Below are 24,949 nucleotides of genomic sequence, written 5' to 3'. Positions count from 1 at the left end.
AATAAGTACTGTAATTACTTTATTTAAATAATATTTTTTATTCCAAATAGATTTTTTTTACCTTCATAACTTAAAATATGATAATAATTTGTACTATAATTTTACTTTATTTATTTACTTTATTATGAACAACATATTTAATGTATTATTTTTCTTCTTTTATATAGTCATAAAATCAACGATAAAAAAATAATTCTGTATTGAATTACGAATTATGTATTAAGAAAATCATATTATCTCTCATTTAGTAAACATAAAAGCAAAATGTTTTACAGTTCAGTTTATAATCCGATTTCGATCGACTTGCAAACGAACTTGCTAGAAATGCGTTATTCAATTGTCGACAATAATATGCCGAAGCAGCTGTTTTTATTATTTGATAATTACCAATTAATTGTATTTACAAATTCCGCTATATGTCCAAGCTTATTAGAGAAACTGTCATTTTATAAATAGACGTTTATATCGAAATGGAAATGAATTCTACCGATAGTAAGTAGCAATGCTATTTAAAATACATTATTCAAATTATAGCAAATAATATTTCATATCAGTTTCACTAAACTTATCGGTTTTATCAAATTACTATATTAATTTTACATGTATTAAGACTTTGAAGTTAACTGAATAAACAAAATTAACTTTTTATTTTAGTAATTGAAGAAAATGGAAATACTACAGTAAATGTTAGTCCCGCATTTGAAAATTATCCATTTTCATGGATTACTTTACAGCAGAATTCAAAGTATAAAAATATTATTAATGTAATGAATCAATTACTAAATATGTACCATCCTGATGATGGAATAAGTGCATATGAGCATATACTGAAAACATTACTAGTCTTATCTGAAAATTTTGATAGTAATATGCAACAACGTATCATTTCTATAATACCACTACCAAAAGGTGCTTCAGATATTGCAATAAAGGACATAATATGTAAAACTACTGACCTAATTAAATCAGCTAATAACATGTCTACATACCAAAAGTACGGTTTGTGGAAAATATTTTTTACATATTCATAATATGTCCAATAAGTATACTTTTTTATTTTTTAATTAGCCTTGCTTCTGAAAGTAAGTCTAGTACTGAAATCTTGGATGGAAAATCAAAGATGCATTTGAATCAGAATAGTTTGGTTAATACAGCTTCCCAAAATTTTGGAGTAAATAATAACGTAAAAATTAATTTTATGAGTATTTGAATATCTATATAAACTTCTTAATTTGATTTTAATATATAAATTATTTTTCTTCATACAGTTTATACCTTCGGTATCTGAAGTATTTCGAGGTTTTCCTCCCAATGAAATCTCTATGGTTCATAGCCATGTAAAAAATGTGAATTACATGTATAATACATTAGATAATAACATTCCATGTATAGAAACGTGTATTAATATTAAACAAAATTTTTCATCAAATATTAGTGAAGAAGAAGACTCATTAAAGCTTCAGTCAAAATTAGAATGGTTTCAGACTCCTCATCTTTTGTATAAAACTAATTCTTATCAAGGTACTACATCCTGTTGTGAAGTTTTTCCTAAGACAGCAGATGATAAACTTTTTCAATTACCTATTGATAAACTTAATAATTGTAATCATTACAATAAAGCTAATGTACCTCATGCACTTTATGAGGTTTGTAAAAGTGATTTACTTGTTGTTAATATAATAGTAGCTTTGATTTAGTTATTCCTTTAAGTAAAATTTATTTAATGTTATAGGATAATACATATTTTAAAAGAAAATTGTATAAAAGTGGAGCAATTTTAAACAAAGAAGATAAAACTAAAATTCTAAACTTAGGAGTAACCCATGATAACAAATATTTTCCAAAATCAGAGATGGATTGTAAAACTTTATATAGTGAAGATATGAATCAAAATTTTAAAAAATACGACAACAATATACACAAAAATAAAATTATCAATATGGAAATGTATAAACATTTAGCACAAGAATTTAAAAATGAACAAGAAATTCAGCAAGATATATACAAAATGGATGTTGTATGCTATGATGAAACAGAAAAAGATACAGTAACAAATTCAAAGGTGATAATTACATTTATATATGAAAATAATTATTTCAGTATTCTATATTTTTTGTAAATAATATTTCAGATGCTAAAAGAAAATAATCTCATAATGAATAACTTTGTGGTACATAAAAAACTCAGAACAAGTTTATGCAGTTTTTTAAAACGTGCTGAGCAGGAAATTTTAATTGGTACTAAAATCAATTTTATACTTATTAATGATTGCTATATTTTTATTTAACAAATATAAATGTAACAAATGTGTTTTTCTTTTGTGTGTTTAGAACTTCCAATATTGCCTCAAATTAAATCTTTAAATTTAGTCCCTCTGACATCCAAATATTGGAACTTTGTAACTGAGAAAAATCTGGAAAATAAGAATGAGTTAGATTTTTTATTAAATACTAAGAATATTTCAAAATGTGTAAACATATCAGAGAATACAAACAAATTTGTTGAAGACAAACCATTAAGATCAATGGATATTTATCCAAAATCAGCTCAAATAGATATGTTTCATAGGAATTTAAACACTGCACTTGATAAAACACCAGCAAGAGAATGTAAAAAACAAGATAATACAGAACATTTACAATACAAGTACTGAAATTATTTTACAGATTTAATATTTTTCATGGTCTGTAATTTACTTAATAAAATTGTTTATATTCAGATTTACAATGAAGCAAACGAATCAAAATAATGTTAACACTTTGCAACAATCCACATCCATTACAAAGCTGGCTACATTTAAAAAACAATACTATGATACATTACTCAATATTCAAAAAACTAAAGGTTTATTGCAATTATGATTAAAATTGAAATAACTTGAATAAACGCGTATAATATATATTTATATATATTATTTTATAGTGGCAGTAGCAAATTCCATGGCATTATCATCCGTGGGGACTTCCACCAAATATGATCCATGTTATTCTAGTCATTTCTATCAACAACAGTTGTTGCAACAACATGAGCAGTTAACAGTAAACCCACAATTTTCAGTGCATACTGTGGCACGATCAGGACTATCAAATATGTATAACAGTCCATATACTTGGGTACAATACAACGATTGGAAACATCCAAGAACAAAACAATTAAGATTTTCACAAGAGGTAAGACATAAATAAATGTTAAAAACTACCCAGATATGTAAATATTATTGATTATTTATTTAACTGTTACTTTTTCTCGTTTTAGTTTCCACTTCAACTTTCAAGAAACAAAGAGTAAGTTATCTAGTCATTACTTTTAGTACCATATATATCCTACTGTGTTCTTTTTGGTGTACTCCATTTACTCTTATGTCAGAAGGAATTCTGTATTGCATTATGTGAAAATAGTGTTCCGTACAAAGTAAAAGTAAGGAAATGAAGCAAAGGGTACAGTAAGGGTACAATTAAGAGATGTAGTTAGAAAATTGAAAAAGATAGGAACAGTAACATAAATGATTAAGGAATTGTTACTGACTTCTATAAAGTTTTCAAATTTTTGAATATAAAATATGTTAATCTACAAATATACATACTTGATTACATGAATGGTCATATAAAAGGAATCAAATCAGAATAATATAAAATGCAGAGACAGTTTACAAAATTACATGTGTCAAAGAAATAAGGGTGTTCATTAGATACACGAATATTAGTTCATACTATTAAGTCAGGAAAGTACAGATTGAATAAAATTTCTCATCCTTTCATTTATCTTACACCAGTTTCAATAATTAATAGAACATTGATGACTTTATCTGTATGTGTATTTTTATATGTATGTATCTATATTGGTATACATACATATAATAAAGAATATGTATATATATACATATTCTACCATATTTTGGCACTGGTAAAAGATAATAACTGTGAGTGCTAGATTAATCGCGAATAGTTTTAATAATTTTTTTATATTTCGAAAGGTTGCGTGACAATTTCTGTTCTAAATGCATATACGCAAGATATCGTTCCTTACTGACGCCAATCGAACCTTAATACTTACAACATATTAACAAATATACACGTGTTCCTCATTAATTAACATAGAACAAAGTTATCTCTAATTACTAACATTTCGTGGTTTATTTATAATTAACATATAATATACGCATTCACGACTTTGTGTAATATGCACTATGCACTATACAACAGTCGCTTATTTCATTATTTCTAAGTGTATAAAATGGCTTTTAAAAGAATAAACGACAATACTAACTTAAGTGTTATATATGGATCATTAATCGTTATTGTCCAGACCATCGCTATGTAGTATAAGAAATTACCAACAAGTTAGAAATTGAAATCATGTAACTCTTGGTAATTTATTCAACCACATTTATCAACTCACAATAATCTTTTCTTGTCTCAGAGAACATTTAACACACCTACCTTTGCAAAGTCTACAAATAGAAACATTATTATATCAGATATTTAATGTTGTTAGTACTGACAGCATCATAATGAATTCAAGTATTAACAATGCTCTCAATACTTAGTTATCAGCACCTATTCCAAAATGAAAACGTACTCAAAGAATTTTTTGTTTCTTCTGATAGTACTCAATGAACAAAATTAGGCCAAAGGGCTCTTGCATCATGTAGTTCATTCGTCTCTTTTGGATTGTCATTATCTAGTATTACAGTGACTAAGAAACAATAGATGTGCACTAGAAAATGTTCTTTGTATTATTAAATTGCACTGTTCCAAACTTTATTTATTTATCTTTAAAAAATAAATTATTGTGTTCAACATTGGTATTTTGATTAACTTAAATAATAAAAGAAGCTAAATCATATGGTAACAATAATTATTTTATGATGCTATATAAAAAAAGAAATGATGTTTGTGCGTAGAATGGATGTTGCTATTTATTAGCATGAATAGTTGTTTATAGATCAATTTGAATAATAGTCTAAGACGTCAATATTTGATCAAATAACTATTACATTAGGTTTAATGCAAATACCTCTTTATGTTTTCATTGCTTTTGTTGTTAGAATTAAAAGATATCAAAAGAATATAAATTTAGAGTGAGTATCAATGAGAGCAAAAATAAGGAACAAAAATATTGTAGATAACTCCTACTTATTTGAACAATTTTTTCAATGATTAATTTGTAGTAAAGAGAAAGTAAATTTATTTAAAAAAAGAAACAACAATTTTTGCAGAAAGGTGAAATCAATTTACATTCTGTTTGAACAGTAATATTTAAACAATTTATAAGTTCTATAATGTATTAAAATTTTTGAAGTTCAAACCTAAGTTTGATTTTTATTAGTATTTGTGCTATAATTTGAAGCGTTTTCGGTTAAAGTTTATACAGAAATATATTAAACAGTGTTGTAGATTCACATACTAAATATAAGTTTAACAATTCATTTATTATGAGGTATTGCAGATTGTAGCGAGGTAAAGCCTCAAATACTAAGTTACTGAAAAAGTAACAAAGTTGTTTGACATACATGACACTCAAAGAGCATTACATTTTTTTGGCAGTGTCCATACATATTTTTTTATCATTTTAGTTAAACTCGTAAGCTAAATATCTTGCACTATGTAACATTTCCATCCAACATTTTTGTCATGAAATGTATTTGTATTTCCAAACACTTCATCAGTACATTAATATGTACTATGTATAAGAAAAATTACATTTATTCCTTCGTTGTGTTTAAAAAAAAACGAAATTACATTATTTGTATTTACCACAACGAAGCTACCATAATATATATTATTCTCTTTTTTGTATGATTCTATATAAACACACACTTTTTATCTTATAATTGATTAAACAACCGTTAAACACGCCCACGTGTAATTAAGTGTCTGATTTGGGTGTATACTTTAATATTGTATCAAAAGACAAAATAGTTGTCACTTATGAACCTAGTTGAAATTAGTTACTTTTTTATACATGTGTGATTATAACGATTGAATAAACTAAAAAAGAAACAGAGGTCCCAATGTAATTCATTTTATATGTCACTTCTTATACAATGAAAGGAATTTTAAGGACCAGTTGGTCAGAGAATGCAGTGTTTTAATAACTTTCAAGATAAATTGTACCTCTAATACGATATGTATGTACTAAAAATTACTTTTCCCTTCGATGAACCAGTAAAGAGATAGGATTATACAAGAGTACTGGACTAGAAATGACTTGAAATTTTCATTAAAGAAGTAACACAATATCACTGCTGTTCATTGTATTCCTCATCTAATTGTTTTTAAATTACATGTAGGAATTGAAAATAGTGCATATATCTTTTACAAAAATAGAGATGGATTGACCTTCAGCTGCTAAATTAGATAAGCACTTACAACTCAATCATAATTCATAAAGCGCTAAAAAATATTAACGAATATCGTGTTACACTATATTACAATCATGAAAAACAATTTTTTTTAATCATACTCGTGAAACTCATTTCTATGTCCATCTCTGTGCAATAATATTATTTTAATGAGCGTATCTTAATATTAAAAAGTTGGAATAACACAGATTAAACATTTGTTCCGTGCATACTGATTTGTCATATAATAACTACAATTAAACTAATTCTGATAAGAAAATAATTTTACCTAATTTAAACATTTTTTAAACTAATTTTCAAAATTTAATAAATAAAAATAATATGTCGATAAATTTAATTACATTTTACTCGCTATTTTTTTTATCATCACTATTGAATTATTAAGTATACATAAAACTAAAGTATGTTGGTATTAAAATACAATAAAAATAATATATAAACAAATATTTTAGTGTTCAAATACTAGTAAAAACTATACTTACAAATAATTCCATTAATACTTAGGTTTATTATTTAGTATATAATTGGAATGAGACGACATTGTCTGTATATCAAAGTTGGGCAGTCTGGTTGTATGATGCAAAACTTCAAAAATCGACAACTAAGGATAAATTATCTTCTTGGCAGCATAATATACAAGGCAACGATAACTTTATACAGGATTCTCAAATCTTCAGATACAACAATTTTGTCCCTTTTCCCTTGTTAAATATGGAATAGAATTTTATACACTTATATTAAATAACTGATCAGCAGCTTAATTTAAAAAATAACATTTTTCTTTTATGCACAGAGAACAAGAACACAGACATAGAAGATGGTAAAATAGTTTTTTTTCATGATCACTGTGCACTACCTTTGAAATTAATATGACTAGATGTAGTTCGAAACATATTTCATTCAGTAAATTCATGATTGAAATAACTTATCTTGTTGGTAAAACAATAAAATATTGCTTTTATTGTTTTAACATAGTAAAAGAAAATGAAATATGATATTATGGAACTATCATTCCAAGGGAAACTTCTGTACTATATAAATGTTCCCAAAAGTCATTCACTGCAATGAGTCCAATATTTTCTAGAACATATTTATACATTTCCAAATTTGATCAGGCAAAGCTGTAAGGATCAATAGTTTTGCTAGAACATGGTTGAACGTCATCAGGTGGTGGATGCCATTGTCCAGACCACATGGCAGTACGATCCATAGTTATTTCTGTTGTTTTTTCCATACTGTTACTAGATGTACATTCCATCTCCCAATGAAAACCATTTTGAGTCACTTGCATTGTACTAGATTCATCTATGCCACAATAGTCCTGTGCGTTATTGTTCACTGGCATTTGTAAAGTTTTGTTTCTAACTTGCATAGAACTACTGCTTCCGCGTTCAGCCCCAGGCCAAGGTCGAGATTGCTCTACCGACTGCAGAGGTAGTTTTCGCGGCACTCGTCTAGATTTGTTTTCTTCAATAATATGATCACTATCGGTTTTATTACTTATTAAATTTCCATCGCCCGTGGAACTACTATCACCATTTCTTCTTCTTCGTCTTCTTCTCCTTTCGGTATTAACATCCTCTCTTTGAATATCTTCATTATTTTCTTGTGATGGTAAGAAATGTTGTCTCGCTGAAGCCCAATGATCCTTTCTGTTAGCTGTTTGTTTATATTTTGAATGAGTATCGTTGCCGTGATGGCCATTATTTGTATTTGTATCACTATCTGTATTTTGTTTTTTAGACTGTTGATTTTTTACAACCCATGAATCTGGCCTCTTGGGGCTCCGTTCTTTGAGAGTAACCTGTAAAATTATAATTGATATTAACAACTTGAATTTCTTTTTGATGTAACACAAGGACCATAAATACTTACTCCAGAAGAAGAAGAATTATCAACAGGTTTATAAAGTTGTGTTGGTGTATGAGTACGACTATCTGAACTCCTGCAACTTGATCTACTGCGGCCATGTATCCATGAAAGTAAAAATGCTAAAATAGCACATGATAATCCAAGTGCTGCCGCAGCAGATAACTGAGAACGAGTCCGTTTTGGTACCCAACCACCACTGTAATATTCCCATATAGAGCATGCTAATAATGCACTACTCAAGGCGTAAGATAAGCCTATACCAGTGAATACCCAAGCATTCTATAAGAGGTGGATTCTATCAGATATATTAGTGTCAAAATATTAAATTATTAATAATTACATATTAACTGATTTTATACTTTGAATAATGTAATATTAATATCAACAAAGAGAATAAAATATTAATGAATTGTTGATTACTTACCAACTTAGCCCAATTGAAAGGAAAAACATAGATAACATGCGAAATATCAAGGAAGAGGAGCAATGCAGTGATCAAAAAACAGAAAACTGCTACAAAGATCATGAAACGCAGCCGCCCGACTAAAGGCAACATAAATAAGCTGACCTTGGCAGTGCCGGAGCTGCACAATGTTGCCAAACACGCTGCAGATGATATCTATGCAAATAATTAGACTTAATATCATTCAGACAAAAAGGGACAGATAAATAACAAGTCCTAATAAATGTTACTCACAAGCAGTAAAAGTCTAACAACGCCAATAGCTGTTTTAAGATGCCCCTGTATGTCACAGTAAAGAACCAAATGACTTGCTCTTGGCCAAGCCAAAGCATTGGAGGAAGTGTCATGGTGATCATAGCCATAATGACCATGATAATTAGCATGCGAGTCCCATGAATGGACTGTTGAATGGACCCCTGGTGAATCCAGCTCCAAAGGTTGGGAGCTAATTTGCCCCCCTGTTCTACTACCTGCTATTAATACAATATCAGTCTATACCTTTCCTCCAAATGTTTTATGTTTTATAATGTCTAAGATATATAGAACTCCTAATATATAAAATATAAATAGTTGATACCGATGTCAAAATCTTGAATATCTTCAGGTCTAGAATATGCAGAAGCTGGTAATTCCAGGTCACGAATTTCTTCCAATAAAAGTACTTCTATCTCGTCGGCTGCATACAAGTCCGAAACCGAGTGAAGATGATGCCGAGTCTCGCTCATTACTTAGGCACACTCGATTGTTTACTCCTTCCTGCCTGCCGACGATCTTCCCTATCTGATCTACTAGCAACAACCATTCGTTATTCATTGAACACGGTGACTGCTCTATTTGTTTGTCAGCCATTGTTTGCACATACTGTGTGCCATCTCTATTCCTATGAGCAATATCATCCCTCCGCCTTTGGGCCACACCTATGGATACCGAATTAGTATTATTTGATAACAATGTGTTAAAAAATAATTACACTATACCCACTGATCAGTAGCGCAGCAATGAGGATTAGGAATAATATTGAAACAAAAGAAATAAACACAACTATAAATAAAAATAATTTATTCAAACAAAATAACATAACAATAATAAAATAATCAAAAACAGATACAAAGAAATTTATATGAAGTAACAATCATAAAAGTAATTAAATGAAAGAACAAAATACTTAATTTAACAGTCACAACAATGTTACAGTAATATTTGAAATAAAATAGAAAAATACAGAATGGACTCTTACATGCTAAATATATAATATTTACGATATATAAGATTTAACACATATTTCTAAGAATCGAATCTGTTTCATAACTGGTTCAAGCCTCCTATCTTTTTGCAATATACATTATACTGTGAATTCAGAATTATTTAGTATTAATTGCACTATTATTTTAAAATATGTAGATTTGAATAAAAAACAATATTAGCGTACCATCATCGCGTAAATTAAGGATAAATATGATTAATCACGAAAAAGATTCGGTACAAATGTAGTAAGAATGAAATACAATTTTGTATCAAACTTTCTCTTATACTTGATAAATTTAATACGAAATACTTAGAATACGGTTGAAAATAAATAAAACTGTATTTCATGGTTAGTTATGTTTTTATAACGAATTATTTGTTAATTTTAAATCCACATGTGGTTGCATGTGGCATCCATCGGTATGTAGTAAGTGCAACGATTGTCAGATTCGCAAATTTGTGGAAAATCCGGTCAGCACATACCTTGAATAAGTTTTCCTTGAATCAACACGTAGATCACATTTTTCCGAAATTTTTCATAATAAATTCAGTAGTCGTCTAAAGAATAGCCGCCATTGCCTTTTTGCTGTTTTTGCTCATAATCTATGCTTGTCACAGCGACCTAGAAACAGCAGATGGAACAACTTATCTTTTTTTAAAGGACATGAGCAAACCTAAGATACTGAGGCTAATAGGCGCATTTCTCAATAAATGCAGCCTAGAAGTGTGAAACTGTGGAAACATAGGAAATAGGGAATAAAGGTGGAGATAGAGGGACCAAAGCAACTAATGTGCAACACAATGTTATGGTGCAATAAGAAAAAGTGCACATGTAAAACAGTTGTTCATGTAGAGTTTGATACTTGATTTGAGTATAAGTTTAGATCTAAGTCTTTGTACTTTTGTATTTTCATGTACACATTTTTATATTCCAATATTTTTATATATTTGTATTCCTTATGTATTATGCCGTATACGGGTGTTATAAACGAATTATAAAAGTTGGCATGAATGAGAAAGAAGATGAAAAAGAGTGTGTATGAAGCGATTTTTGTACTTCGCGCCAAAGGTTCGAGTATAAAAATGTACTAAGAATAATATAGACTAAGTTTCCACCGAGGGTTCAAATCGGGTTGAGGTGAGCGCTCTTATGGTGGAAACACCAAATTTGAAGTTGAACTCTACCCTATAAAATTGTAGGGTATCGTTCAATTGAGGTTCAGTGGAAACGACAAAAGTCGAGTTAATGTTGCCAACATAACAAATCCAAATTGCATTGTGTATCACGTGTTGTATTAATTGGTGTAAACAAGGTTATTATTACTTTTTGTCGGTGATCTTGTAATATGAGAAATAATTTTTGTATGTTATTTTGATATTGTAAAATTAATATTGCTCTCCGATCCATTTTAATAATATAACCTTTACATGTTAGAATATGGTAGTTGACTTTGTGCAGTTGGTAATGTTCAACCCTGCCGCAACTCCAACGTAACTTTGATCTGATGGAAACAGGCAAGGCAACTGAACTCTAACCCGACTTTAACCCGATTTGAACCCTCGGTGAAAACTTAGTATATGTTGCTCTATTATCTACATTTTCTATTTCACCGATCACACATGTGATGGGTAAAATGCTCGAATAGCGGGGAGAGGAACTGACCAGGCATTATCAAATTTCGAAATTTAAAAATTCAAGATTTTGGGAACTTAAAAATTTCGAAATTTGAAAACTTAAATCACATTCTAGACATTATAAGAATTTGAAATATTTTGTACAATTTAACTTACCTTTAACATGTTGTTGTTGAACATTATTTAGAAATCATATCAACAAGTATTAAAAATGAAAAAACTGAATTGTTATAATGATTATTAAATATACTTCATTTCTGCAAGTTTTACAAATCAAAAAATCGCATAAAAGTCGTTAATTAAGATCGACAACGTTTTTATATATCTATTTCATATTATTCATTTTCATTTGTGAAATTTTCCAAGCATTAAAAGAATTCAAAGTAGATTTTACAAAAGTACACTTTCAAATAAAAAATATTTTGAACTACAGTAATTACTGTCAGTATATAATTTAATTTAAATTACGAATGTAGGCACATGAACAAATCATGCAATTCGATTTAAGGCAGACACCACCATATAAAGTACTATAAAGTATATTCAAGCATTTCTTAAATGCCTTAAGTGCTGGTACTAAATTATACAATCATTGATGAAAACGATATAATTTAAAGAAAAAATTCAACTAATAATATTTAGTTATAATATATTACTTATGCACATTATATCAGCAATATAATAAACTATTTACTTTTTATGAAACACTCAACAGTTTCATGTGCCTCTATTAAAATAGTATATAATATGTACTTGAATATCCTCTTATAAGGCACCTAAACTTGTTGAAATTGGAATAGCAATAATTCTGTGATGTTGTGATAGGAAAGGAGTTGGTTATTACAAGATGTTCATGATATCTAAAATCATGTAATTGGTAATTATAATTACATTTTATCGCATTAACCATTTGACTTCACTCTCGTCTGGCATTTTATACGATATCATTTTCACAGAAATCATTGATTCTTTTTCAGTGCAGGAAATTAAATTTCATGCTGCAAACTGAAATCTTAGACATAGATAAGGATAAAAATATTTTCATACACATACTCGTGAAATATCGGCAATTTATTAGAATTAAAAGAATCTTTAGTATATCTAAATTTTAAAATCTTTGAAGAATTTATTAAGTCACGATTGCCGTCGAGAGTGTAATTGAATATTATGTACAAATGATTATTTCTTATTGTAATACATTACATAGTTTTGCTTGATTCTCTGTATATACGTCAGTCTTGGATTGCTTTTGCCAAAAACATTTCATTGCTTCTGTGTATAGAGAGCTATCATAAATTTATGTGGGAAAAGGATGCAAAAGTACAACCGTAAACTGAAATTTTTTGCAAAAGCACTGTTGACGATGATCAATTATTCTTCTAGTCAATGATATTTAAAAACAATGATTAACTCTGACCATAATCCTATGGTTTTAATGTACCGATTAAAAAGATCTGTACTTATTATTCCATATGTTAGTATCGAATTAAAGTTGCGAGTCAAATATACATACAAGATACATTAGTTGTTAACTATGTAAAAAATAAAAAGGCACATATAGAAAGATCTGCTTTCTAGTTCTTAATCACCGGTCATCTATTATTCATTTAAAATGTCACCAATGTGTGATTACCCTTTTTCCACACATCTGCTCTCTACACATGTATTTATCATTTACTCAGATCTATTGTGATTTTATGTGATGACAAAAGAGTTGTAAAATACTATATCTACTTAAAAAATGTTTGTTTGATTTTGCACTTTAACATTTAAGACTGCATATACATTAAATAGAAACGAATTCAAATTAATATAGAAGTTTTTGTGTTCCCTTTTCACCTTATATATCATTTGCCTTCTGTTTTCATTGTCTTCCATTTCAGTCTCTTAAACCACTACTTTCTCTTTATACCATACATTTCTCATTATTTGAGATGTTGGTATCATTGACAATAATAGTAGTAATAATTATAATTATAATATAATAATAATAATAATAATAATAATAATAATAATAATAATAATAATACAATAATGATTCTGAGAATAAATCTCAATAACAATAATACAAATAATAGCAATAATAATATTAATAATACACGTTAAAAATGTATGTACAATTCACCGACCCAATTTTAAGTATCCATAAGATTTCTCTACAAGTACTACAGACAAAGTGGAATAAGTTGTTTTAAATAATTACTTTTTACAAAATTACATTACAAAGTGGCAGATTGAAAAATCTGAGCGAATTATCTATTTATTTAATTATCTATCTATCGATCTATTTGTCTATCTATCCACATGTACAACTGCTAGATTTAGGTAAACGCGATGACTTTATTACAACTAGACTACTGGAAAGTATACATGTTTTTTTACGAGTAGTTATTGCCATTGCAGAAAAGAAATTTTCTTTACGAATTTCGAAGAAGTATTGAAATCGCATAATCCAGTTAGTCTGTTTTAATTTATGTATAAATGAAATTAAAGGCTGTAAGATTTGTACAAATAATTTAACAATCTGCATGATTTCAGATATGCATTACCAAAGATAACATTGCTGTGTTCTTAATGTCAAACGTAGTTCTTTTTTATATTATTCACATTAACCACAAAAAATCACCAAAAAGATACATAGTTCTTTTTAAAATTTTCCAAATGAACAACTAGTACGATGTTCACCATTAACTTCACTTGTTTTAACATACTTTATTAAAGGAGGGTCACGAGCCTAAAATGCTGCGGACTGCTTGATCAAGCACTGTGTCCTTAGATTCACTGGACTGCGATGCACTATTACCATTACTGCCGGGTAATGTATTTGTAGGACGTTTCTTAAGATTAAGAATGCTGTCAATGGCAGACTGTACCTGTGCAGTAATATCATCGTGTTCATTACCATTTCCACTTTCAGTAGTTACATGAAGAGAGCCTGGACATTGTGTTTGAGAATGTAAGGCCAGTCCATCTAGGCTGTCAGCATCTTCTAGTAAATCCCGTTCGAGATCAGTAGCACAACTCCAACGTCTTTCGAAAACTGGAGCGTTATCCTGTTCGCAATTGTCTTTTATAACGGTATTTTGAACTCCAGAGACACTTGCACTTGGTACACTTGTACGGCATTCACCATTCGCTCGTGTTCTTTCTGTTTTGGACGATCTCGTAACAGTCACAGCAGACGCACTATTGTTACCACTATTATTACTATTTTTACATTTAAATGAGTCTGTGGTAGATGGATATACGCCTAGTTCTTTCTGTATTTCTACCCACTCATCATAATCACCGCTAGTACAACTTGCTGATTTTATCACTGGTTTACATTCCATTTCGTCACTCGGGAAATCATCTTCTAATTCACGTTTCACAGATACATTAGTCAACGATGATGATAATTTATCCTCTTCTACAAGACCAGGTTCAACCTTTGGCACCAATGGCTTCTCTTCCTTTTTGAACTCTTCTATAAAACAATATGCAGAAATAATTATTATAATATATTTGACGGAATTAATTGTTAATATGTTGAAACTATAAATGTACCATTAACTTTAGCCTCTTGTTCTCGTAACCTATTTAGTATACTCTGTTCTTCAGCAACAAAAGTTCTGTCAATCATCATCAATTCTGATGTCCGAACTTCTCGCTGCAATTTTATTTCAGTTAATGATTTATTGTAAATACTACAAAAATACCTTATAAATACATATGTAAATAATTATGCATCTGCATTTATTTTTCAGTAAATTGCGTATAAAATCTAAATTCATATATGTTGATATCTAAAGTGTTTTAAATTAAAAGTCACGTTCTTTTACGCTATATGACAACATATAAACGAGATTAAAAATATTTTAAACATACCATACTCTCCATCAGAAGAAGATAGGTGTATTTGTTCATCATAGAGTTAAATTTAGATAATAAATGTTTTGCAGTTTCTTCAAATATCTCGTCAGCTTTTGCCAAATCCTTAGAACTAAGTACTTGCTCATTTAAACAATGATACCTTACAAGACGTTTACAAGCATCGCGTTTACTCAAAAATGGTGTATTCACATCCGGATTTATCGCACCGTTTTGATCAATTTTTAATTGTTGTTCCAATCTATAAAAGTAAAAATAAAAATCTATTTTTAAGTGTGACACGGAAAATTCAAGTAACCAATTAAACATATTTTTTTTGTTTAACTGTAAAATTATTTAAACGACATTGACAAGAAGTTATACTTACAAATCACTACGATTAATTTGTCTGCAAATTGGGCTAGATGCAGGTCTTTTAACACCTTGTCTCGGACTTACTAAAGGACTTGAATTGCTGCCTGGACTAACAGTCTGTTTGTTGAGATTACTATTAGTATTTACAGGACTTTGAATCCTTTGTGGTCCTTTGACAATCATTCTAGGTGAGGCTATCTGTCCTGCAGGAGACCCACTTTGAACTTGTACTTGAATAGGTGAAGAAAGCTCTTGTTTTACAGGACTTGGTGTCTGTATATTTGGTTTAATGTCTAGTGGATCTGTCTGACATTGCGTTGATTGTTGCATTCCTGTTTGTTGTGTTTGAACTGTGGTTAACTGTTGTGCGTTACTCTGCACAGTAGCTATAGAGGTAATTGGTGGTGAGAATATTTGCATATTGGCAGAGGACGGACTTAATATCTGATTTCCATGATTCTGATAAATCTTGTGCTGTTTCGTGTGCGTTTGGTGTACATTTTGATTATTTTGTACACATTGTTGTCCTTGCACATTTTGTGGTATCTGTAAATTACAATGTAAACAATCAATAAAAATATAACAAAATAACAATTGTAATGTGATAAATTATTCCTTACTGTAAGGCTATTCATATAACTGCTAGGCGTATTAGTTTGAACAGTCGTTGGTGTATTTGAATTTAAAGTTTGGGAAGTTAGAACAGTCGTAGATGTTTGCGTTTGAGTTTGTACTGCAGACGTCTGATTCTTATAAGAATTTTGGGACATTAAGTTTGATGCTATTGTTGAAACTGCATTCACGTTGAAACTTGTTTCTGAACCCTGTTTGGAAGAAAATTAAATAGCATTGTATAATTATATGAATTCAACTTTTTGTTTCACAAATAACACGAAATGAAACTTACACTACTAACGGAATGTGTTGTGGTGCTAACAACTTTTCCACTTGCTAAAATTTTTGCTTGTTCTTGATATAATTTTGTCAAAACCGTTTGATCCGGTTGTGAACCTGATTTACGAGCTAATATAGCTTGTATTTGAGATTGTATATTCTTTAGCAATTGCTGCTTTTGAGCAGGAAGCTGAATAGTCTGAACTCTCTGGACCATTTGGCCATTCGAAGGAATAGACAAATGAGCTCCAGGAGAAGGTGGAAGTACAGGACCATTTGTGACAATTTGGGAAGATTCACTCTTAACTGGATTTGTACTTTGAGATGCCACGGTATTCGCTTTGTTAGAATTATCATTTTTCTGGAAGTTGGAGGTATTTGTTGATATCATCGTTGGCCGAGTTACCGTAATCGTTTTCGTTACCTATTATCATAATTTTTGAATTGAAAAGTGAACAAAAAAAGTGGAGATAATAATAAAAATTCATTCACGTACCTGGGTGTTTCCTGCATTTTGAGTAGTAACAACAGTTTTGGTCTTTTTAACAATTTTTGTCTTCTTTGGTTGACTGGCACCTAAATTTCTGATTTGTTGTTGATTTAGATTGTCAATAAATTGACTAGGGAAACTAGAATTTTGAATCTGTATGTGTTGTGGCATTTGAGACGGTGCAGCTTGTACCACAATATTTTGTATGTTGTTTTGAATAGTTGGAGCTCCTCCAGAGCTATTTACAATTATTTGACTCGTTGGTGTGTTAATTTGTACACCTTGTAAATTCTGATTATTTGCATCTGGCTCACCAATCACGATTTTTTGTGTTTGGTTCTGATTTTGTACCTGATTAGTTGCATTTAATTGACCTGCCAAAAACTGTTGTAACAACTGCTGACTAATTACTTGCATTTGCCCATTAGCGTTCGCAATTAACAATTGGTCATTAGGATTTAAATTACTTAATGCATTTAAAATTTCAGGCGTAATTTTTGGTGCATTATTCAATATGTTATTTGCCGCTGAATTAAGCATCGTTGTACTTTGGTTCTCTACCTTTTGAGATTCGTTTTGTTGCATAGTATTAGAAGGAGGAGCATTCGTAATAACAATATTCTGGTGCTGGCTGTTTTGTTGTGGATTTAATCCTTGTTGCATGGCATTAACTGTGTTCTGGGACTCAAACTGGTGTGCATTCGCAGATGAAAATGCATTTGCAGCAACAACTTTCTGTTGTTGTACATTCACATTTTGTTGTACACTTGTATTATGCAAAACGGCAGATGCATTTTGCTGTTGCATACTTGCAGTAACATTCTGTTGTGGATGAGCAACATCACTGATACTAGATTGTAAATTTTGTTCCATATTTTGTACATTACCAGCTGCATTTTGTTGCAAAACATTAATTGTATTTTGTTGTATACTAGAATGTTGCAGAACATTCATAGTATCATGTTGCATGGCATTGCAAGAACTTTGTTGCTGTTGTAACATATTTACGGAATTATGCTGAGCATTTGATCCAGATGTTTGAAGGTTTTGTTCAAAAACATGTTGGACATTTTGCATTTGTACAGTCTGCGCTGTTACTTGTTGTTGTGGATTATGTTGATATATTGGCGTTTCTTGTTGTAACGTTATGGTCTCCTGTGGATTTTGATTACTTTTTGTTATGTTATGTTCACTTTGTATAGTTAAACTATTTGGCAAAGATTTTGGAACATGAACACCACTTTGAGATATTTTATTTAAATTTTGTCGCACGTTCGTAGTAACACAAGCATTTGTAAGTCGCACTTGACTAGATTTTTGTGTGGAAACATTAGAATTTTGTTGATTACTAGTTGCTTGGCTCGCATTAGTCAATCGAGAGTTCTGTACACTGAACGTAGTATGCGAAGGTTTTGTCGGTAAAACATCAGATGTTAGAATATTACTGTTTGGTTGTGAAAGGCTAGAATTAGACGACTGATTAGTTTTTGATATTGGTGTAAGATTTTGCACATTAATACTTTTTGATGCTTGCATGTCCAGTGTTTGTAAAGACGCAAGGTTGCTTTGGACACAAACATTTAACACAGGATTGGATTCTTGAGGAACATTCACACTTTTCTGCTGATTATTTGATTTTGAGCATATTTGCACGTGTTGAGGACTAGTAGCACAAGTAACACTTTGTGAACCTGCAGGAGTTACGGTAGTAGTAACTGTTGAAACACTGGATGATAGAGGCGATTTAACGAATTTTTGCCTTTGTAAAACAGTACTTTGTGAAGACCGTGTCGTCGTTTGCGTTTGTCCAAGAAGATGAGAAATAATTGGTGAATTTTGTCCACCACCCTGTGTTAATGATCGTATCAATGCTTGAGCAGTTGCTTGATCCATTTCGGGTTGATTTAATTCTGGAGTTCGGTGTAGAACAACTCTTCCATCTTCTCCAACAGCAAATCGTAGCTGACCTTGTATTGGGTTCTGCACAGGCATCTGAAGTTGGGCAACGAGATGACTATTCAAAGTTTGAGACACAGAAGTTTGCGTATTCGTTGTATTTGGTGCAGGTACTTGTATCAGATTCTGAGCAGAACTATTAGGTATTGTTAGTTGGGATGAAAGTTGTCCCAGATTTTGCCCCGTATTCGATTCGACTTGAACTTGACAGGACACATCTGATTCAGTTGTAAGATCAGTATCAAAAATATCGTCATCATCTCCAATTCCAGATATTTTCATTATACTAGCAAGATCTAATTTTGGCGGTTCATCATCTTTTCGTTTTGTCTTCTTTTTCTTTTTCGCTTTCTTCTTAGGAGGTGGTAATAATGTCTGTTCAACAACAGTTTGCGAGCATGGAGTGTTACTAGTATTAGCACTCGACCCTACTTGTGAAATTTGTGGCTGAGGGCTCTGAACCATTGCGTTTTGAATCACTATAGAATTGCCAGTCCCTGAATTAGCAGCTGAGTGAAACAAAATGAATTTTAATATTTTTAACATTTTTTTAAGAAAAATTTTTTATGACAAATAGCCTATTAAGTACGAAACTTACAAGGTGCAGGACTAGAAGGGGTATGTCTAATTACTGGAGAAGCAGCTGGAGGAAAACCATTAGGTACAGCAAAAAACGTAGGTGTAATGCCTTGTAACTGCATACCTTGTGCTGTAACAACCCTTACTAACTGCTGTTGTGTTAGCTACAAAAAAAGAAATTATTTAATTAAAATATAAATCTTTACCATTTAAAACTCTGTTATTATGTTAAACTTTATTTGAAAAACTACCACGAATTCTTTCCTACAAAATAAAATTCGTTGATTTTATTTCATATTACTTTTATATAACGTTTACTAATGTGATACAAATTATATCAAAATAATTTATCTGAAAATTGAATGCATGAATGTAAGACGTAAAAATGCGATAATGTTCAATTGATGATAAGGAATATAAAAATGTCAATGAATGTAAATAACACTTAAAATGATATATAAAAAGAATTCTGTATATAAGTATTAAGAAAGCAATGGCTGTGAATATGATGAAGTCGAATGATTGAATGGATGAAACCATCACCTGTGCAGTATGCGTTTGTTGTTGGGCGCTCGCTGGCGTTCTTAGTATAAGTTGAACACCACCTGGTTGTTGCTGTACAATAACAGGTCCGGTTGACGGCAAAACCTATGTATGAAATGTGATAAACACATGAAGCACAAAGCAGATATTTGTGACACTAAACGCATGTAAGCTGTTATAATAGATACTAAGCAATATTAAAAGTATTTTGTATAATATTGATAATTGCTAAAACAGGCACAATGTGTGTATTTTTGAATGATCACATAATGAACAAACATGCAAATGATAGATACTTTAAACAGATGTTACTACCTGGTTTAACAGTAGACCTTGTGCTGTTGGTATCATTGTAGCTGTTGTAGGATTTGGCTGAGGGCCAGCAAGAACTAACTGCGGTTGAGTTTGTTGTGTTACCTTATAACAAATCGATAACTCATGTTTACATAATAATAAATAATAAAGACTTCCAAACATTTCGTGAAGATTATGACGAAATAGAATACATTACTTGATTTGTAATCGTGGTGGTAACACGTTGTTGTTTTTGTTGTGATCCAGTAGCTTGTTGATTCGGAGGTTTTGGTAAAATTTGTGGTGGCTGTTTTGCGGGTTTAGTTGCTATTTGAATTTGTTGATTTCCAATTAAATGCGTTCTAGTTACTAACTGAGTCGGTGTTGATTGATATCCTTGTGGTGTACCATGAATAATTTGCAATACTTGCATACCTTGTTGAAGTATTGGTGTATTAGGTCTGACCTGGAAATGAGACAAATATAAAAATCGAAGTTCTATATATTATAAATTAAATGAACCGTAAGTTACTTCTTACCACAGGTGGTCCAGGGCTACCACCAGGTGCTGGACTTCTGTTGTTCAGAGAGTTATTTCCGCTTAATAGATGAGGACTTTTTGCAGGAGGATATGGGCTAAGTACAGGACTTTGTATTTGACTAACACTCATTGGACTCTGCATTGGACTTTGCATTTGTATATTAAAATTATTATTCGAAGTTGACGTCCCAACTGGACTTGGACTGTTTCTGTTAGACTGTATTGAGTTCGATGCTGGACTTCTAAGTAACAGTCTGTTGGGACTAGGGCTCGGTGTAGGTGGTGCAATATTAGATGCCGGACTTTTTAGCGGTATCGAAAATGGACTGCTCGGAGAGTTGATATTTTGACTCTGAATATTTTGCATAGACTTTACAGTATTTATTGTACTGACCACATTTGATGGTTGAGACGAACCCGTTAATGTTACAGACGAACTTAAACCAGGGTTAATTCCCTGCGAATACTGTCGCTGAGGTTGAAATCCAGTTGACTGAGAGGAACTTAAAGAAGAACTATGATTCAGTGGCATGTTTGGTTCGTTTGATGCAGATATATGCTGCACATTAGATGTTGACACATTAGATAAATTAGAGTGCATTGTACCAAGATGTGAAATATTTGTAGTAAGATTCACGTTTGAAGCGTGATTCACATTTGCTGTGGTTGAATGGTTTGAATCACTTGCCGTACTCGTGAATATACTAGAACTTGTCAGAGTACCAGTATTTGATATTTGTGAAATAGTAGAAACGTTTGAATTTGGGTGCTGCGATATAGCAGAACTTGGTACATGTGCAATATTTGACCCAACAATATGTGGTGCAATGCTTTGTATACTTTGTATAGCTTGGAATGGAAATTGTGTACTGCTGGAATTAAGACTAGTTTGAGTCAATCCAGTCGTTAAAGCATTAACAGGTCGATTGAGACCTTGATTTATACCAGAATTTATACTGGTAGTAGTTAAATTTGCGTTTATAGTTGGATTTATAGCAGTTAAACCAGATACACCAGAATTTGGAGAGGTAAAGTTTGTGCTCAAACTGGTAAGATTCTGGTTTATGTTTGAATTCAAACTTGTCAAATTCGGATTTACATTACTAATTCCAGTATTCACACTGGACAATCCGGAACTTATATTTGTTGAATTTAATGTATTGAGTCTATTTATTCCAGTATTTATACTGTTTAAATCCTGTCCCAAACCAGATAAACCATTATTAATACTGTTTGAACCAATATTCGAGGTTAAATTAGAGTTTATAGCATTCAAGTGATTGAGGCTAGGATTTATCGGAGTTAGTCCTGTATTTATACTTGGCAGGCCCAAATTAAGCAAAGGATTTGACGTAGTGATAACATTAGATGTGAGGGATGTAAGGCTGGTATTTAGAAGTGATAGTGGCAATCCCATATTAAGGCCCACCCCAAAAGTGGGGGTGGCCGGGGGTAGGCCCATACCAGTCCCCGAGGGATTTATGGTACCCTGATTTAAATGGTTTAACTGGTTAACATATACTATGTGATTTCCAGTTGTTGACCCATTTCCTTGGTCTTGTGGCTGAAAATTTTTATAACAAAAACAAACATTACTAATTTTCTTTCCACTTCAATGTAATTTCAAACAAATCATTTATACGTCAGTAATAATATTTTTGTTAAAATTACTTACATTATTTGATGCCTGTTGTAAAGCAAATGTCAACGATTGACCACTCGAATTTTGAGCCTGTAGTTGCTGTAATTGTTGTAACTAGAAAACAAAATAATTCATTAAGTATAATATTATGTATAAAATGATTCTTTTATATAATGTTTGCTAAAAAGATGATACTTGTTGATGTGTCAATACAGCAACAGGATTGCTACGCCGAGCAGTCGGGGAAGTTGTAGAGGATACTGAGTCCCCGAGAAGAGGGCGTGACTGAGGCTGCTGCATGCCCACGCAGCCCCTCTTTACTCTGGGCAGCGTCTAGCCACCTTTTCAGCTTATCTGTGCTTGCTTTTATATACTCCTATATATTTGCAACACACAGTGAAAATTATTAATTTAAGTGAAATCAATAGCTGGATAAGTTCAAATAAATTCAAAGTTATACGATAATCCAAAAAACTTCAATCTAAGAATACATGTAAGAACAATGTTATTCAAAATATAATTTTGTAAGTGTTATTGTTATACAAAAAAGAATATTATTTACCACTGATAAATTATTATTTAATGACAGAAGAAGTTTGTATTTGCGCTACGGCGCCACTCAACGCGTCTGCGACCTACGTCTCCTATTCCTGTCATGCATGTAACTTCGTATTTTACCCTTTATTTAGGTAACACTTTTCAATTTTCCCCAAATATGTATGCTTACAGAGTTTGTTGATGTTTCTGGTTAATATCATACTTCAATGATAACCACGCTTGGATATTAATTTCTTGTACACAGTAGGTAGTTCTTTTATGAACTACATTATCCATTAAAGAATAACTGCACACTAGCATTTTGAAAGTATTTTGACTTATCCTTTAAGAACATTTGTAACAAGATTACATCCATGTATAAACACAATTGAACTACATTTTTCCATGACACTACATTAAAAACGATGCATATAAAACACTTCCAAATATCACTCCATAAATATCAAGTTACATTGTATTATCCCAATTCCAAGCAATACTGGTACATATTTGAAATTTATAATTATTTAAAACACTAATATCAGGACATTTTACATTCGCACTGTATACATGATTTAGAGCTGCTTTAAGTTTCAATTTGCTTTGATGTCACATACACAACACTTATGGTTTCACATATCTTGTAGTTCAGTTGTATCCTGCAACATACAAACAATATTCAATTAGACATTATAAACTTACAAAAAAGACTAATACATTTGATAATTTCATCAATACAACTATGCTTCTTCTAAATTTGTGTTATACTGGTAAAGTTTGAATTCATCAGAACTTTCACTCAAAATAATATACACACTATTGCTATGAAGTTTTGTTGTATGTAGTATGATAGCAATCGTCATGTTTTTATGGTACAATGACACTTATAAGTGTAATTAACTATTCTAAAGCGGGAAAAGGGTTTTGTATAAAAATTCGACAGCTGGAAGCATATTTTGAGGTTATAAGTTGCGCGCCTGTGTGCAAGCATACGTGCCACACAAGCCACTTACACGCATACAAGAATCGCGTATATCTCACTCTCACTTATTGGGTACCAGCGGCGCGCGGATGCACACAACAAAAGCCCAACTGACAAGGCGTAAACAAAAGAAAAAGCAACCATCTGTGAAAAATTTTTTCGTTTGACTAGTCAAGAAACTCAAAGGAGGTATCCTGGATGTGTGTATTTCATATTGACGCGGAAAAATGCGAGTAGCGTCGCGATGAAAAATTGTCAATATTACCTCCGCGAACGCGGTTTTGCCACCCGTGTTTTCTTCTCGCGAATTTTCGTTTTTTCGCACTTCTTTCAACGTGATTTCAGTTCTGAACACAATGTCATGTCCCTCTGCGAACGAAAACGACATGCGTAAACTACGCGAGAGGAAAAATTCTACTTAAAATAATAAACTTCCCTGGCACACGACAGTTCCATGTACGCGTTACACTGTTCGGTGGCAACGGCCATTATGTATTTGTCAAGGCTGCCATTAGCACAAGTCTATAAAATCCCAAAGCTTTTACCATTGGCGACACCTCGGTTATGGTACTGTAACTTTTTACAACGATCATTTAGCGAAATCTTTATCTTGATTGGTCAATGCTTTATTTATAACCAATCGGTGAATAGAAACTAGTGGTGATTTTGAATACCATAGAATTTGGAA

The 24,949-nt window shown here is 31.2% G+C and overlaps 3 protein-coding genes across 7 annotated transcripts; 1 reads left to right on the top strand and 2 right to left on the bottom strand.

Annotated features, from left to right (window-relative positions):
* The first annotated feature begins 275 nt into the window (after window positions 1–275).
* Window positions 276–13,145, top strand: LOC100877732 (uncharacterized). Its single transcript, XM_012284666.2, has 10 exons — window positions 276–492; window positions 655–994; window positions 1,436–1,646; window positions 1,733–2,062; window positions 2,132–2,237; window positions 2,331–2,646; window positions 2,720–2,844; window positions 2,923–3,170; window positions 3,256–3,284; window positions 8,108–13,145. Exons 1-10 carry the CDS (start codon window positions 471–473, stop codon window positions 8,130–8,132), a joined length of 1,752 nt encoding a protein of 583 aa, XP_012140056.2. The 5' UTR covers window positions 276–470; the 3' UTR covers window positions 8,133–13,145.
* On the bottom strand, window positions 5,413–9,424 carry LOC100876944 (uncharacterized). Of its 2 annotated transcripts, none has more exons than XM_003703037.3 (5): window positions 9,277–9,424; window positions 8,934–9,172; window positions 8,661–8,855; window positions 8,240–8,515; window positions 5,413–8,168 (listed from the first exon to the last, which is right to left on the bottom strand). In XM_003703037.3, exons 1-5 carry the CDS (start codon window positions 9,422–9,424, stop codon window positions 7,476–7,478), a joined length of 1,551 nt encoding a protein of 516 aa, XP_003703085.1. In that variant the 3' UTR covers window positions 5,413–7,475. The 2 variants fall into 2 exon arrangements, with proteins under 2 accessions (XP_003703085.1, XP_012140057.1); XM_012284667.2 differs by having other exon boundaries at window positions 8,934–9,169.
* Window positions 12,430–24,776, bottom strand: LOC100876049 (BRD4 interacting chromatin remodeling complex associated protein). 4 transcript variants are annotated; one of them, XM_003703029.3, is made up of 16 exons: window positions 24,527–24,776; window positions 23,305–23,938; window positions 22,938–23,118; window positions 22,776–22,856; window positions 21,099–22,664; window positions 20,777–21,025; window positions 20,581–20,682; window positions 20,266–20,370; window positions 19,742–19,886; window positions 17,194–19,652; window positions 16,711–17,121; window positions 16,424–16,627; window positions 15,817–16,349; window positions 15,447–15,690; window positions 15,126–15,228; window positions 12,430–15,045 (listed from the first exon to the last, which is right to left on the bottom strand). In XM_003703029.3, the coding sequence occupies exons 3-16, from the start codon at window positions 23,040–23,042 to the stop codon at window positions 14,306–14,308; spliced, it is 7,047 nt and encodes a 2,348-aa protein (XP_003703077.1). In that variant the 5' UTR covers window positions 23,043–23,118; window positions 23,305–23,938; window positions 24,527–24,776; the 3' UTR covers window positions 12,430–14,305. The 4 variants fall into 4 exon arrangements, with proteins under 4 accessions (XP_003703077.1, XP_012140059.1, XP_012140060.1 ...); XM_012284669.2 differs by having other exon boundaries at window positions 23,470–23,938; XM_012284670.2 differs by lacking the exon at window positions 24,527–24,776 and adding an exon at window positions 24,097–24,292.
* Window positions 24,777–24,949: the final 173 nt, after the last annotated feature.

Source organism: Megachile rotundata, chromosome 3 (assembly GCF_050947335.1).
Source record: "Megachile rotundata isolate GNS110a chromosome 3, iyMegRotu1, whole genome shotgun sequence".
Taxonomy (NCBI): domain Eukaryota; kingdom Metazoa; phylum Arthropoda; class Insecta; order Hymenoptera; family Megachilidae; genus Megachile; species Megachile rotundata.
Note: the sequence above shows the minus strand (reverse complement) of the source record. Positions and strands in the feature narration are given on the sequence as shown.

Coding starts and splice junctions, on each gene's coding strand:
- LOC100877732 (XM_012284666.2), top strand. CDS start 471: ATGGAAATGAATTCTACCGATA. Junction 2,238..2,330: donor TGAGCAGGAAATTTTAATTG/GTACTAAAATCA, acceptor TTGTGTGTTTAG/AACTTCCAATATTGCCTCAA. Junction 2,647..2,719: donor ACAGAACATTTACAATACAA/GTACTGAAATTA, acceptor GTTTATATTCAG/ATTTACAATGAAGCAAACGA.
- LOC100876944 (XM_003703037.3), bottom strand. CDS start 9,424: ATGAGCGAGACTCGGCATCATCTTCACTCGGTTTCGGACTTGTATGCA. Junction 8,856..8,933: donor TTGTTAGACTTTTACTGCTT/GTGAGTAACATT, acceptor TTATTTGCATAG/ATATCATCTGCAGCGTGTTT. Junction 8,169..8,239: donor ATAATTCTTCTTCTTCTGGA/GTAAGTATTTAT, acceptor ATAATTTTACAG/GTTACTCTCAAAGAACGGAG.
- LOC100876049 (XM_003703029.3), bottom strand. CDS start 23,042: ATGCAGCAGCCTCAGTCACGCCCTCTTCTCGGGGACTCAGTATCCTCT. Junction 17,122..17,193: donor AAAATGCAGGAAACACCCAG/GTACGTGAATGA, acceptor TTATGATAATAG/GTAACGAAAACGATTACGGT. Junction 16,350..16,423: donor GTTATATGAATAGCCTTACA/GTAAGGAATAAT, acceptor TGTAATTTACAG/ATACCACAAAATGTGCAAGG.